Source organism: Perna viridis, chromosome 6 (assembly GCF_037379345.1).
Source record: "Perna viridis isolate PV_CMFRI_1.1 ecotype Kerala chromosome 6, ASM3737934v1, whole genome shotgun sequence".
NCBI classification, from domain to species: Eukaryota; Metazoa; Mollusca; class Bivalvia; order Mytilida; family Mytilidae; genus Perna; species Perna viridis.
The window spans coordinates 47,099,162-47,115,858 of record NC_142450.1 but is presented as its reverse complement, the minus strand read 5'-3'; the positions used below and the strand labels follow the sequence as shown (position 1 = coordinate 47,115,858).

Here is a 16,697-nt window from a genome sequence, read left to right as displayed (position 1 = left end):
ACAATGTGGTTTGTCATCGTTGTAGTCAAATATATCGTTTAAAGTGATGGAACATGGTTTGATTATTTTAAAATAGTCAGAATGTTTGTACTGGAATAGATGGTCTGCAGACTGAACGTGCGATTGGGTACTTTTAGTTGAATTGGTCGGGGCACTTTCCATACCAGATGTGAGTGTGCAAAGAATCCCATCTGGGGACACCACATACTTACAAGACAACAGAGTGTCCGAACTGCGGTCAGGTTGGGACCTTTTTATACTGGGCGACGTCCGAGCCAGTTTTTCTTTCATTCCTCTTGTTAAAACCATTAATTCTAAAAAATTACTGGGTTGATGATACCCTCGGGGACAAAATCCACCAGCAGAGGTATCGACCCAGTGGTGTGAAAGAGTAATCAAGGCAACCAAGGCTATAGCGGTAATCAAAAGAACATAATCCAGGGACAAAGACCAGACATGGAAAACAGACACATACAACAAAGAACATAAAGTAACTAAAATCATACATACAAAGTAACAAAAGTAAATGAGCAACTCGGCACTCCACTAAAAACTGGGAGCATGGACCAGGTGTACCGGTAGGGTAAGCGTCCTCTGCTTTTCTAGAAACACCCGCCGAGTTGCTCATAAAAAGTCAAGTCCGTGGTAGACAAACGAGGAAAGGAAAACTATGACCCATTGAATACATAAGTTTTCATAGTGCTGATGGATAAATCATAACGATCCACGAGTTCATGATGACGACCATAAAACATCTGTAGTGATGACTTCAATCTTGTAGCAACATAACCCTGTTCCAAAAGCTTATTTGCTAGAGTACCATTCTGAAAAGACAAAATTAGTTTGTGTCCTGCAGATGAAAACAATAGTCAAGTACTTTTTTTTTTAGATAAAAAGCAGTTTGATATGCTTGCAATGCATTTTTACAATGCTTTTCCTGAAGCCAATTCACTTCTAAGTATTAACATAGATAACTTACTCGTGGCGTGTTCTGGTACTGATTTTTTGTCACTTCTCAGTCCGTTTGATAGAGCAACAACAAAAAAGTTATTGTAGACAGTACCGGGATCGAGATCTTTTAAAGTTATGGTTGTATTATTCACCCTCTCAATGACGGTTTGATTGTTCTTTAAAACGCTGTAAAAAACAGTAGTTTCGTCTCCTGGCTTAATCTGAATCGTTATACTGGAGTTCGTTTCTGAGATGACACTAACTGAAGACGGAGGATTCGGTTCTGAAATTTGCAATGAAGAAATTTTACAACAGTTTAACTTTTGTGATTATATAAATATTGCTACAGCTACATGCAGGAGAGTATCACATCTAAATATCATAGATTGGACGCTTTTATGGCATAGGCAATCTTTACAATAGTTCTCATAGCCTAACAGTTTAAGCATTTGAAATGGTTCAGGTTTAAAGCAGTGGAAATGACAAAAAAAACAAATGATAATCTAGATACGATAGCGTTACCTTGTTGCTGATACTCTATAGCGTAACCTTATGTTCGGTACTTTATCAACAGGGTTACGATTTCATTCCATTAAACTACAATGACTCCAGCCCAGGAGTGATTCACTACTGGCATGAAAACTCTATATTTTAACTGAAATTTTAATATTCAGACTGGACTCTACTATCATGTTATATCAAACAAGAAGACTTCATAATATTTTTACCTTAAAATCAAAAGAATATCAAGTAAATGTTCGTTCTCAATTTTAAAATAAACTTATTGTCATGAAGTTCAAGATCAGAATTTGAACACAAAATGGTGAAAATGTAGGTATGAGTATGAAAAGAAATGATTTCAACAGGAAAACGTTTTATCCATTTTCTTGCATAGTCCTCGACGGCATCCATAAGAACTTTAGTTATAATTCCAATTTATGGAGCGTGGTTCATGGTACTTGGGACCTTTAGAAAGGATATTACGTAGAGATTCGTTTTCGATAATGGTCAAATCTCCCGTAACGACGTGACCAGAAGGACCATATTTGAATGAAGAGCTTTTGCAAGAACAGTCAGGTGGTTTAGCCTTGAAGTCATCAATCTCGAGGATCTGCAATAGCCTTTTATAATTGAAAATTTTGGATGCAATGGGTGAAGTATAGGAATATGAAATAATTGGTATGGATTTGTCTTTGAAATATGGGGGAATTTTGTTGGTAACGTTTTTGTGATGGAGGATGTTAGCCAAATTAATTGCATCTATACCTTTGTTGACAAACGGTAGTGGAAGAAATTATCGTTTTTCTTCATCTTGACTTTTCACACAAACTGGTTTAAAGAGTCTGTGGAAACCAATATCCAAAATGATGGCAACAAATCTGTATAATGAAGTGGGGTCAGAAACAGGAGTGTCAAGACTTGTTTTTTAAAGGGAGTGTAGTAGAGTGAGAGATATAGATTAAAGTTTGGTTATAATATGATGAAGTCCAAGAGGTTTTTGTATGAAGGGAAGGAGACCATCTATGGGAACATCATGTAACTTAGGTGACGTATAGTGGCGATGGCCATGACTCCTTTCCCGTCTTGGATTTTTGTCAAATAAATTCATCACATTCATGCTATTGTTATATTGGCTTGAAAGGTTTCCTATACTTTTGATGTTGGCATTGCATCCGTAAGGTATTGCAGTACCTCCTAGTCTGCGTATCCAATACTCTTCTCTTTCCCAACGATAGTTTTAACTTAGAACGGGACTGTTCGTAGGATGGTAAGATGGTAATTTTTTTCTAAAATACGAAATTTCATAGAGAGGATTGAATGATCTTGTTGATTAAAGTGTTGATAAACTGTCGGGAATTTGGTGGTGTTAATTCCCGAACGATGACCGCACATTCTTTTCGTTCTTGCGTTTTTCCGACATATATTAAACCACATAAGTTGCATTCTAATCCATATATTAAGTTTGTTGATTTGCAACTTAAGTCATCGTGACTTCTTGTATGGAAGATTTTGTTTGTAAGGGAACTGGAGAAGTAAGGGTCGGTTACAAGAATGTTGCATGTTTTGCAATTTTTAATACCACATTTTGATATGGTACAATGTGGTTTGTCATCGTTGTAGTCAAATATATCGTTTAAAGTGATGGAACATGGTTTGATTATTTTAAAATAGTCAGAATGTTTGTACTGGAATAGATGGTCTGCAGACTGAACGTGCGATTGGGTACTTTTAGTTGAATTGGTCGGGGCACTTTCCATACCAGATGTGAGTGTGCAAAGAATCCCATCTGGGGACACCACATACTTACAAGACAACAGAGTGTCCGAACTGCGGTCAGGTTGGGACCTTTTTATACTGGGCGACGTCCGAGCCAGTTTTTCTTTCATTCCTCTTGTTAAAACCATTAATTCTAAAAAATTACTGGGTTGATGATACCCTCGGGGACAAAATCCACCAGCAGAGGTATCGACCCAGTGGTGTGAAAGAGTAATCAAGGCAACCAAGGCTATAGCGGTAATCAAAAGAACATAATCCAGGGACAAAGACCAGACATGGAAAACAGACACATACAACAAAGAACATAAAGTAACTAAAATCATACATACAAAGTAACAAAAGTAAATGAGCAACTCGGCACTCCACTAAAAACTGGGAGCATGGACCAGGTGTACCGGTAGGGTAAGCGTCCTCTGCTTTTCTAGAAACACCCGCCGAGTTGCTCATAAAAAGTCAAGTCCGTGGTAGACAAACGAGGAAAGGAAAACTATGACCCATTGAATACATAAGTTTTCATAGTGCTGATGGATAAATCATAACGATCCACGAGTTCATGATGACGACCATAAAACATCTGTAGTGATGACTTCAATCTTGTAGCAACATAACCCTGTTCCAAAAGCTTATTTGCTAGAGTACCATTCTGAAAAGACAAAATTAGTTTGTGTCCTGCAGATGAAAACAATAGTCAAGTACTTTTTTTTTTAGATAAAAAGCAGTTTGATATGCTTGCAATGCATTTTTACAATGCTTTTCCTGAAGCCAATTCACTTCTAAGTATTAACATAGATAACTTACTCGTGGCGTGTTCTGGTACTGATTTTTTGTCACTTCTCAGTCCGTTTGATAGAGCAACAACAAAAAAGTTATTGTAGACAGTACCGGGATCGAGATCTTTTAAAGTTATGGTTGTATTATTCACCCTCTCAATGACGGTTTGATTGTTCTTTAAAACGCTGTAAAAAACAGTAGTTTCGTCTCCTGGCTTAATCTGAATCGTTATACTGGAGTTCGTTTCTGAGATGACACTAACTGAAGACGGAGGATTCGGTTCTGAAATTTGCAATGAAGAAATTTTACAACAGTTTAACTTTTGTGATTATATAAATATTGCTACAGCTACATGCAGGAGAGTATCACATCTAAATATCATAGATTGGACGCTTTTATGGCATAGGCAATCTTTACAATAGTTCTCATAGCCTAACAGTTTAAGCATTTGAAATGGTTCAGGTTTAAAGCAGTGGAAATGACAAAAAAAACAAATGATAATCTAGATACGATAGCGTTACCTTGTTGCTGATACTCTATAGCGTAACCTTATGTTCGGTACTTTATCAACAGGGTTACGATTTCATTCCATTAAACTACAATGACTCCAGCCCAGGAGTGATTCACTACTGGCATGAAAACTCTATATTTTAACTGAAATTTTAATATTCAGACTGGACTCTACTATCATGTTATATCAAACAAGAAGACTTCATAATATTTTTACCTTAAAATCAAAAGAATATCAAGTAAATGTTCGTTCTCAATTTTAAAATAAACTTATTGTCATGAAGTTCAAGATCAGAATTTGAACACAAAATGGTGAAAATGTAGGTATGAGTATGAAAAGAAATGATTTCAACAGGAAAACGTATACTATTACTAAAAATGTATTTGTGTTCATATGACACTCATTTAATCGCTTTTTTTAAAACAGAAGCTTATTTGTTAGAGTTCTAGCGCGATACAAAAAGTCTGCGTAGTTTCGGCAAGCTCTGGCATAACGTATGAGTTGTGATATGAACACTCCATACGCAGGGCTGACTTCACAGTGTCTGTAGTATCCTTTATCTCAAGTTCTTTTGGGTAGATGCGATGTATCAAATTCCCGAAATTAGGATTGTTTAAAGATAATACGTCATCTATATAGCGGAAACTGAGATTGAAGGATCTAGCCAAAGGATATTCTTTCTTTCTGATCAGATCAGCTATAAAGTCAGTCTCATAAGAGTGAAGGAATAGGTCAGCAAGTAAAGGAGCACAATTTCTTCCAATTGGAATGCCGACCGTTTGGTGAAAAATATGTCCACCACACTGGACAAATATGTTGTCGATTAAAAATTCAAGCATTTTGTAAACATCTTCCTCTGTATATTTGGACGATGATCTGGAATTATTTCTTACAAAGTATGAGAAATCTCTACCAAGAACTATATATTTGTATCTAGGTGAACCATCTTTTTTTTTTAGAAAAACAACGATTTATAATGTTTTTATGTCGCGATTTTAACTGAGTATGGGGAATAGAAGTATACAGTGTTGAAAAATCATAGGTTTTAATGCTATTATATTCAGATAATAGTCTTGAACTGATTGTCTCCAAAAGATCTTTCTGGATTCACATTGAATTAATACCACTACGGGAGTAACAAGTATTGTGGTAGGACTGCAGACCCTCTTTGACAGTTGTGAGTATAGAAGTTTAAAGTTTTGAAAGAGGTTTGGTGGTACATTTTGCAGATCCAGGTATGAAACGTTATTTGTATGGATTCTTGTGAAGTTTAGGAATCCAGTACATAGATGGTAAATTACAATCATCGTCCTTGGTAGAGAGACCAAAAGAGGATAGCACAGATTTATGGTTTTCCACAATCTCTTCTTTGGAGAGAGTGGTAGCAGTATAGGTCTTATCACTGTTATTATTTTCTACGTCTACCTCTGATAATAAACATTGGATATAAAACGTTTTGCAGACAAAAACAATGTTGTTTTGGGCTTTGTCTGCAGGTACGACAACATATTTGTCATGTATAGTAGACAATGTTTTTGCTACACGGGGGTCTTTGAAAACTGATGTAGCCTTGGCACTCATTGACCTACTTAAAACTTTCATTCGTTTCAAAATTAAAGACCTCACGGCCTTTAACTACTCTGACAGAGAATCGATGTCTTCTTGTTCTCGTTTTATCCATTTTCTTGCATAGTCCTCGACGGCATCCATAAGAACTTTAGTTATAATTCCAATTTATGGAGCGTGGTTCATGGTACTTGGGACCTTTAGAAAGGATATTACGTAGAGATTCGTTTTCGATAATGGTCAAATCTCCCGTAACGACGTGACCAGAAGGACCATATTTGAATGAAGAGCTTTTGCAAGAACAGTCAGGTGGTTTAGCCTTGAAGTCATCAATCTCGAGGATCTGCAATAGCCTTTTATAATTGAAAATTTTGGATGCAATGGGTGAAGTATAGGAATATGAAATAATTGGTATGGATTTGTCTTTGAAATATGGGGGAATTTTGTTGGTAACGTTTTTGTGATGGAGGATGTTAGCCAAATTAATTGCATCTATACCTTTGTTGACAAACGGTAGTGGAAGAAATTATCGTTTTTCTTCATCTTGACTTTTCACACAAACTGGTTTAAAGAGTCTGTGGAAACCAATATCCAAAATGATGGCAACAAATCTGTATAATGAAGTGGGGTCAGAAACAGGAGTGTCAAGACTTGTTTTTTAAAGGGAGTGTAGTAGAGTGAGAGATATAGATTAAAGTTTGGTTATAATATGATGAAGTCCAAGAGGTTTTTGTATGAAGGGAAGGAGACCATCTATGGGAACATCATGTAACTTAGGTGACGTATAGTGGCGATGGCCATGACTCCTTTCCCGTCTTGGATTTTTGTCAAATAAATTCATCACATTCATGCTATTGTTATATTGGCTTGAAAGGTTTCCTATACTTTTGATGTTGGCATTGCATCCGTAAGGTATTGCAGTACCTCCTAGTCTGCGTATCCAATACTCTTCTCTTTCCCAACGATAGTTTTAACTTAGAACGGGACTGTTCGTAGGATGGTAAGATGGTAAATTTTTTCTAAAATACGAAATTTCATAGAGAGGATTGAATGATCTTGTTGATTAAAGTGTTGATAAACTGTCGGGAATTTGGTGGTGTTAATTCCCGAACGATGACCGCACATTCTTTTCGTTCTTGCGTTTTTCCGACATATATTAAACCACATAAGTTGCATTCTAATCCATATATTAAGTTTGTTGATTTGCAACTTAAGTCATCGTGACTTCTTGTATGGAAGATTTTGTTTGTAAGGGAACTGGAGAAGTAAGGGTCGGTTACAAGAATGTTGCATGTTTTGCAATTTTTAATACCACATTTTGATATGGTACAATGTGGTTTGTCATCGTTGTAGTCAAATATATCGTTTAAAGTGATGGAACATGGTTTGATTATTTTAAAATAGTCAGAATGTTTGTACTGGAATAGATGGTCTGCAGACTGAACGTGCGATTGGGTACTTTTAGTTGAATTGGTCGGGGCACTTTCCATACCAGATGTGAGTGTGCAAAGAATCCCATCTGGGGACACCACATACTTACAAGACAACAGAGTGTCCGAACTGCGGTCAGGTTGGGACCTTTTTATACTGGGCGACGTCCGAGCCAGTTTTTCTTTCATTCCTCTTGTTAAAACCATTAATTCTAAAAAATTACTGGGTTGATGATACCCTCGGGGACAAAATCCACCAGCAGAGGTATCGACCCAGTGGTGTGAAAGAGTAATCAAGGCAACCAAGGCTATAGCGGTAATCAAAAGAACATAATCCAGGGACAAAGACCAGACATGGAAAACAGACACATACAACAAAGAACATAAAGTAACTAAAATCATACATACAAAGTAACAAAAGTAAATGAGCAACTCGGCACTCCACTAAAAACTGGGAGCATGGACCAGGTGTACCGGTAGGGTAAGCGTCCTCTGCTTTTCTAGAAACACCCGCCGAGTTGCTCATAAAAAGTCAAGTCCGTGGTAGACAAACGAGGAAAGGAAAACTATGACCCATTGAATACATAAGTTTTCATAGTGCTGATGGATAAATCATAACGATCCACGAGTTCATGATGACGACCATAAAACATCTGTAGTGATGACTTCAATCTTGTAGCAACATAACCCTGTTCCAAAAGCTTATTTGCTAGAGTACCATTCTGAAAAGACAAAATTAGTTTGTGTCCTGCAGATGAAAACAATAGTCAAGTACTTTTTTTTTTAGATAAAAAGCAGTTTGATATGCTTGCAATGCATTTTTACAATGCTTTTCCTGAAGCCAATTCACTTCTAAGTATTAACATAGATAACTTACTCGTGGCGTGTTCTGGTACTGATTTTTTGTCACTTCTCAGTCCGTTTGATAGAGCAACAACAAAAAAGTTATTGTAGACAGTACCGGGATCGAGATCTTTTAAAGTTATGGTTGTATTATTCACCCTCTCAATGACGGTTTGATTGTTCTTTAAAACGCTGTAAAAAACAGTAGTTTCGTCTCCTGGCTTAATCTGAATCGTTATACTGGAGTTCGTTTCTGAGATGACACTAACTGAAGACGGAGGATTCGGTTCTGAAATTTGCAATGAAGAAATTTTACAACAGTTTAACTTTTGTGATTATATAAATATTGCTACAGCTACATGCAGGAGAGTATCACATCTAAATATCATAGATTGGACGCTTTTATGGCATAGGCAATCTTTACAATAGTTCTCATAGCCTAACAGTTTAAGCATTTGAAATGGTTCAGGTTTAAAGCAGTGGAAATGACAAAAAAAACAAATGATAATCTAGATACGATAGCGTTACCTTGTTGCTGATACTCTATAGCGTAACCTTATGTTCGGTACTTTATCAACAGGGTTACGATTTCATTCCATTAAACTACAATGACTCCAGCCCAGGAGTGATTCACTACTGGCATGAAAACTCTATATTTTAACTGAAATTTTAATATTCAGACTGGACTCTACTATCATGTTATATCAAACAAGAAGACTTCATAATATTTTTACCTTAAAATCAAAAGAATATCAAGTAAATGTTCGTTCTCAATTTTAAAATAAACTTATTGTCATGAAGTTCAAGATCAGAATTTGAACACAAAATGGTGAAAATGTAGGTATGAGTATGAAAAGAAATGATTTCAACAGGAAAACGTTTTATCCATTTTCTTGCATAGTCCTCGACGGCATCCATAAGAACTTTAGTTATAATTCCAATTTATGGAGCGTGGTTCATGGTACTTGGGACCTTTAGAAAGGATATTACGTAGAGATTCGTTTTCGATAATGGTCAAATCTCCCGTAACGACGTGACCAGAAGGACCATATTTGAATGAAGAGCTTTTGCAAGAACAGTCAGGTGGTTTAGCCTTGAAGTCATCAATCTCGAGGATCTGCAATAGCCTTTTATAATTGAAAATTTTGGATGCAATGGGTGAAGTATAGGAATATGAAATAATTGGTATGGATTTGTCTTTGAAATATGGGGGAATTTTGTTGGTAACGTTTTTGTGATGGAGGATGTTAGCCAAATTAATTGCATCTATACCTTTGTTGACAAACGGTAGTGGAAGAAATTATCGTTTTTCTTCATCTTGACTTTTCACACAAACTGGTTTAAAGAGTCTGTGGAAACCAATATCCAAAATGATGGCAACAAATCTGTATAATGAAGTGGGGTCAGAAACAGGAGTGTCAAGACTTGTTTTTTAAAGGGAGTGTAGTAGAGTGAGAGATATAGATTAAAGTTTGGTTATAATATGATGAAGTCCAAGAGGTTTTTGTATGAAGGGAAGGAGACCATCTATGGGAACATCATGTAACTTAGGTGACGTATAGTGGCGATGGCCATGACTCCTTTCCCGTCTTGGATTTTTGTCAAATAAATTCATCACATTCATGCTATTGTTATATTGGCTTGAAAGGTTTCCTATACTTTTGATGTTGGCATTGCATCCGTAAGGTATTGCAGTACCTCCTAGTCTGCGTATCCAATACTCTTCTCTTTCCCAACGATAGTTTTAACTTAGAACGGGACTGTTCGTAGGATGGTAAGATGGTAAATTTTTTCTAAAATACGAAATTTCATAGAGAGGATTGAATGATCTTGTTGATTAAAGTGTTGATAAACTGTCGGGAATTTGGTGGTGTTAATTCCCGAACGATGACCGCACATTCTTTTCGTTCTTGCGTTTTTCCGACATATATTAAACCACATAAGTTGCATTCTAATCCATATATTAAGTTTGTTGATTTGCAACTTAAGTCATCGTGACTTCTTGTATGGAAGATTTTGTTTGTAAGGGAACTGGAGAAGTAAGGGTCGGTTACAAGAATGTTGCATGTTTTGCAATTTTTAATACCACATTTTGATATGGTACAATGTGGTTTGTCATCGTTGTAGTCAAATATATCGTTTAAAGTGATGGAACATGGTTTGATTATTTTAAAATAGTCAGAATGTTTGTACTGGAATAGATGGTCTGCAGACTGAACGTGCGATTGGGTACTTTTAGTTGAATTGGTCGGGGCACTTTCCATACCAGATGTGAGTGTGCAAAGAATCCCATCTGGGGACACCACATACTTACAAGACAACAGAGTGTCCGAACTGCGGTCAGGTTGGGACCTTTTTATACTGGGCGACGTCCGAGCCAGTTTTTCTTTCATTCCTCTTGTTAAAACCATTAATTCTAAAAAATTACTGGGTTGATGATACCCTCGGGGACAAAATCCACCAGCAGAGGTATCGACCCAGTGGTGTGAAAGAGTAATCAAGGCAACCAAGGCTATAGCGGTAATCAAAAGAACATAATCCAGGGACAAAGACCAGACATGGAAAACAGACACATACAACAAAGAACATAAAGTAACTAAAATCATACATACAAAGTAACAAAAGTAAATGAGCAACTCGGCACTCCACTAAAAACTGGGAGCATGGACCAGGTGTACCGGTAGGGTAAGCGTCCTCTGCTTTTCTAGAAACACCCGCCGAGTTGCTCATAAAAAGTCAAGTCCGTGGTAGACAAACGAGGAAAGGAAAACTATGACCCATTGAATACATAAGTTTTCATAGTGCTGATGGATAAATCATAACGATCCACGAGTTCATGATGACGACCATAAAACATCTGTAGTGATGACTTCAATCTTGTAGCAACATAACCCTGTTCCAAAAGCTTATTTGCTAGAGTACCATTCTGAAAAGACAAAATTAGTTTGTGTCCTGCAGATGAAAACAATAGTCAAGTACTTTTTTTTTTAGATAAAAAGCAGTTTGATATGCTTGCAATGCATTTTTACAATGCTTTTCCTGAAGCCAATTCACTTCTAAGTATTAACATAGATAACTTACTCGTGGCGTGTTCTGGTACTGATTTTTTGTCACTTCTCAGTCCGTTTGATAGAGCAACAACAAAAAAGTTATTGTAGACAGTACCGGGATCGAGATCTTTTAAAGTTATGGTTGTATTATTCACCCTCTCAATGACGGTTTGATTGTTCTTTAAAACGCTGTAAAAAACAGTAGTTTCGTTTCCTGGCTCAATCTGAATCGTTATACTGGAGTTCGTTTCTGAGATGACACTAACTGAAGACGGAGGATTCGGTTCTGAAATTTGCAATGAAGAAATTTTACAACAGTTTAACTATTGTGATTATATAAATATTGCTACAGCTACATGCAGAAGAGTATCACATCTAAATATTATAGATTGGACGCTTTTATGGCATGAACCATCTTTACAATAGATCTCATAGCCTAACAGTTTAAGCATTTGAAATGATTTAGGTTTAAAGGAGTGGAAATGAGAAAAAAAATGATAATCTAGATACGATAGCGTTACCTTGTTGCTGATACTCTATAGCGTAACCTTATGTTCGGTACTCTCTCAACAGGGTTACGATTTCATTCCATTAAACTACAATCACTCCAGCCCAGGAGTGATTGATTACTGGCATGAAAACTATATTTTAACTGAAATTTTAAAATTCAGACTGGACTCTAATATCATGTTATATCAAACAAGAAGACTTCATAATATTTTTACCTTAACATAAAAAGCATATCAAGTAAATGTCCGTTCTCAATTTTAAAATAAACTTATTGTCATGAAGTTCAAGATCAGAATTTGAACACAAAATGGTGAAAATGTAAGTATGAGTATGAAAAGAAATGATTTCAACAGGAAAACGTATACTATTACTAAAAATGTATTTGTGTTCATCTCACTCTCATTTAATCGCTTTTATAAAACATAGTTGCGTCATTATAAGTAATGATTTGGAATCATAACCCTGTTGGAAGGGTAATCAAGAGAAGCAAGATTAAAACGGTAATCAAAAGAATATAATCCAGGGACAAAGACTAGACATGGAAAACAGTCATACACAACAAAGAACATGAAGTAACTAAAATCATACATACAAAGTAACAAAAGCAAATGAGCACCTCGGATTCCACTAAAAACTGGGAGCATGGACTAGGTGCACCGGTAGGGTAAGCGTCCTCTGTTTTTCTAGAAACACCCGCCGAGTTACTCATTAAAAGTCAAGTCCGGGGTAGACAAACGGGGAAAGGAAAACTATGACCCGTTGAATATATCAATTTTCATGGTGGAATCGGATACACCATAACGATCCATGAGTTCATGATGACGACTATAAAACAACTGGTGTGATGAATTCAATCTTTGAGCAACATAACGCTGTTCCAGAAGCCTAATTGTTAGAGTTCTAGCGCGATAAAAAAGTTTGCGTAGTTTCGGCAAGCTCTGACATAACGTATGAGTTATGACATGAACACTCCATGTGCAGGTGCTGAAGGGATGTTGCCACAGATGAAAGGAAAATTGACAATTTTGATTGAAAGTCATCACGTTTTTCGTAATGTTTTGGTTAATAGTTTTCCTGTATCATCGGTTTCTACGTGTAGGTCAAGAAATGAGGCTGATTTCACAGTATCTGTAGTACCCTTTATCTCAAGTTCTTTGGGGGTAGATGCGATGTATCCGATCCCCGATATTAGGATTGTTTAAAGATAATACGTCATCTATATAGTGGAAACTGAGATTAAAGGATCTAGCTCAACGATATTCTGTCTTTCGGATCAGACCAGCTATAAAGTAGCTTCGAAGAAGAGTTTAGGAAAAGTTTCCAACACAGTGTAACGTCATCGTATCAAATGGTAATCGCCAAAAATGGAAGAAGAAAAAATTGATATTCAATCTATCATCTGTTTGCAACAACATTCTGAAAAGACAAAATAGATTATGTCCTGTAGATAAAAACAATTGCCAAGTACTTATTTTAGATAAAAAGCAGTTTAATATGCTTACAATGTATTTTTACATTGTTTTTCCTAAAGTTAATTCACTACTAAGTATTAACATAGAAAACTTACTCGTGGCGTGTTCTGGTACTGATTTGTTGTCACTTTTCAGTCCGTTTGATAGGGCAACAACAACAAAATTATTGTACAGAGTACCAGGATTAAGACCTCCTAAAGTTATGGTTGTTTTGTTCACCCTCTCAATGACGGTTTGATCGTTCGTTAAAACGCTGTAAAAAACAGTAGTTTCGTCTCCTGGCTTAATCTGAATCGTTATACTGGAGTTCGTTTCTGAGATGACACTAACTGAAGACGGAGGATTCGGTTCTGAAATTTGCAATGAAGAAATTTTACAAAAGTTTAACTTTTGTGATTATATAAATATTGCTACAGATACATGCAGGAGAGTATCACATCTAAATATCATAGATTGGACGCTTTTATGGCATGAACCATCTTTACAATAGATCTCATAGCCTAACAGTTTAAGCATTTGAAATGATTTAGGTTTAAAGGAGTGGAGATGAGAAAAAAAAATGATAATCTAGATACGATAGCGTGACCTTGTTGCTGATACTCTATAGCGTAACCTTATGTTCGGTACTCTCTCAACAGGGTTACGATTTCATTCCATTAAACTACAATGACTCCAGCCCAGGAGTGATTGATTACTGGCATGAAAACTATATTTTAACTGAAATTTTAATATTCAGACTGGACTCTAATATCATGTTATATCAAACAAGAAGACTTCATAATATTTTTACCTTAACATCAAAAGCATATCAAGTAAATGTCCGTTCTCAATTTTAAAATAAACTTATTGTCATGAAGTTCAAGATCAGAATTTGAACACAAAATGGTGAAAATGTAAGTATGAGTATGAAAAGAAATGATTTCAACAGGAAAACATAAACTATCACTAAAAATGTATTTGTGTTCATCTCACTCTCATTTAATCGCTTTTATAAAACATAGTTGCGTCATTATAAGTAATGATTTGGAATCATAACCCTGTTGGAAGAGTAATCAAGAGAACCAAGATTATAGCGGTAATCAAAAGAATATAATCCAGGGACAAAGACTAGACATGGAAAACAGCCATACACAACAAAGAACATGAAGTAACTAAAATCATACATACAAAGGAACATAAGCAAATGAGCAACTTGGATTCCACTAAAAACTGGGAGCATGGACCAGGTGCACCGGTAGGGTAAGCGTCCTCTGTTTTTCTAGAAACACCCGCCGAATTACTCATTAAAAGTCAAGTCCGGGGTAGACAAACGGGGAAAGGAAAACTATGACCCGTTCAATATATCAATTTTCATGGTGCGAACGGATACACCATAACGATATACGAGTTCATGATGACGACCATAAAACATCTGTAGTGATGAATTCAATCTTTGAGCAACATAACGCTGTTCTAGAAGCCTAATTGTTAGAGTTCTAGCGCGATAAAAAAAGTTTGCGTAGTTTCGGCAAGCTCTGGCATAACGTATGAGTTGTGATATGAACACTCCATGTGCAGGTGCTGAAGGGATGTTGCCACAGATGAAAGGAAAATTGACAATTTTGATTGAAAGTCATCACGTTTTTCGTAATGTTTTGGTTAATAGTTTTCCTTTATCATCGATTTCTACGTGTAGGTCAAGAAATGAGGCTGACTTCACAGTGTCTGTAGTACCCTTTATCTCAAGTTCTTTGGGGGTAGATGCGATGTATCCGATCCCCGATATTAGGATTGTTTAAAGATAATACGTCATCTATATAGTGGAAACTGAGATTAAAAGGATCTAGCTCAACGATATTCTGTCTTTCGGATCAAATCAGCTATAAAGTAGCTTCGAAGAAGAGTTTAGGAAGAGTTTCGAACACAGGGTAACGTCATCGTATCAAATGGTAATCGCCAAAAATGGAAGTAGAAAAAACTGATATTCAATCTATCATCTGTTTGCAACAACATTCTGAAAAGACAAAATAGATTATGTCCTGCAGATAAAAACAATAGCCAAGCACAAAAAGCAGTTTAATATGCTTACAATGTATTTTTACATTGCTTTTCCTAAAGTTAATTCACTACTAAGTATTAACATAGATAACTTACTCGTGGCGTGTTCTGGTACTGATTTTTTGTCACTTTTCAGTCCGTTTGATAGGGCAACAACAACAAAATTATTGTACAGAGTACCAGGACTAAGACCTCCTAAAGTTATGGTTGTTTTGTTCACCCTCTCAATGACGGTTTGATCGTTCTTTAAAACGCTGTAAAAAACAGTAGTTTCGTCTCCTGGCTTAATCTGAATCGTTATACTGGAGTTCGTTTCTGAGATGACACTAACTGAAGACGGAGGATTCGGTTCTGAAATTTGCAATGAAGAAATTTTACAACAGTTTAACTTTTGTGATTATATAAATATTGCTAGTTACATGCAGGAGAGTATCACATCTAAATATCATAGATTGGACGCTTTTATGGCATGAACCATCTTTACAATAGATCACATAGCCTAACAGTTTAAGCATTTGAAATGATTTAGGTTTAAAGGAGTGGAGATGAGAAAAAAAAAACAAATGATAATATAGATACGATAGCGTGACCTTGTTGCTGATACTCTATAGCGTATCCTTATGTTCGGTACTCTCTCTACAGGGTTACGATTTCATTCCATTTAACTACAATGACTCCAGCCCAGGAGTGATTGATTACTGGCATGAAAACTATATTTTAACTGAAATTTTAATATTCAGACTGGACTCTTATATCATGTTATATCAAACAAGAAGACTTCATAATATTTTTACCTTAACATCAAAAGCATATCAAGTAAATGTCCGTTCTCAATTTTAAAATAAACTTATTGTCATGAAGTTCAAGATCAGAATTTGAACACAAAATGGTGAAAATGTAAGTATGAGTATGAAAAGAAATGATTTCAACAGGAAAACGTATACTATTACTAAAAATGTATTTGTGTTCATATGACACTCATTTAATCGCTTTTATAAAACATAGTTGCCTCATTATAAGTAATGAGTTGGAATCATAACCCTGTTGGAAGAGTAATCAAGGGAATCAAGATTATAGCGGTAATCCAGGGACAAAGACTAGACATGGAAAACAGTCATACACAACAAAGAACATGAAGTAACTAAATCGTACGTAGAAAGTAACAAAAGCAAATGAGCACCTCGGATTCCACTAAAAACTGGGAGCATGGACCAGGTGCACCGGTAGGGTAAGCGTCCTCTGTTTTTCTAGAAACACCCGCCGAGTTACTCATTAAAAG

General features: G+C 36.1%; 1 protein-coding gene across 7 annotated transcripts in view; it reads right to left on the bottom strand.

Annotated features, from left to right (window-relative positions):
• Window positions 1-16,697, bottom strand: part of LOC148615302 (receptor-type tyrosine-protein phosphatase H-like) — a 134,902-nt gene that overhangs the window by 83,001 nt on the left and 35,204 nt on the right. For all 7 annotated transcript variants that reach the window (XM_088590151.1, XM_088590147.1, XM_088590150.1 and 4 more), the window contains 6 exons: window positions 15,515-15,769; window positions 13,477-13,731; window positions 11,431-11,685; window positions 8,384-8,638; window positions 4,027-4,281; window positions 980-1,234 (listed from right to left, as the gene is read on the bottom strand). In XM_088590151.1, coding sequence (XP_088446277.1) covers window positions 980-1,234; window positions 4,027-4,281; window positions 8,384-8,638; window positions 11,431-11,685; window positions 13,477-13,731; window positions 15,515-15,769 — 1,530 coding nt within the window. The remainder of the gene's footprint in view (window positions 1-979; window positions 1,235-4,026; window positions 4,282-8,383; window positions 8,639-11,430; window positions 11,686-13,476; window positions 13,732-15,514; window positions 15,770-16,697) is intronic.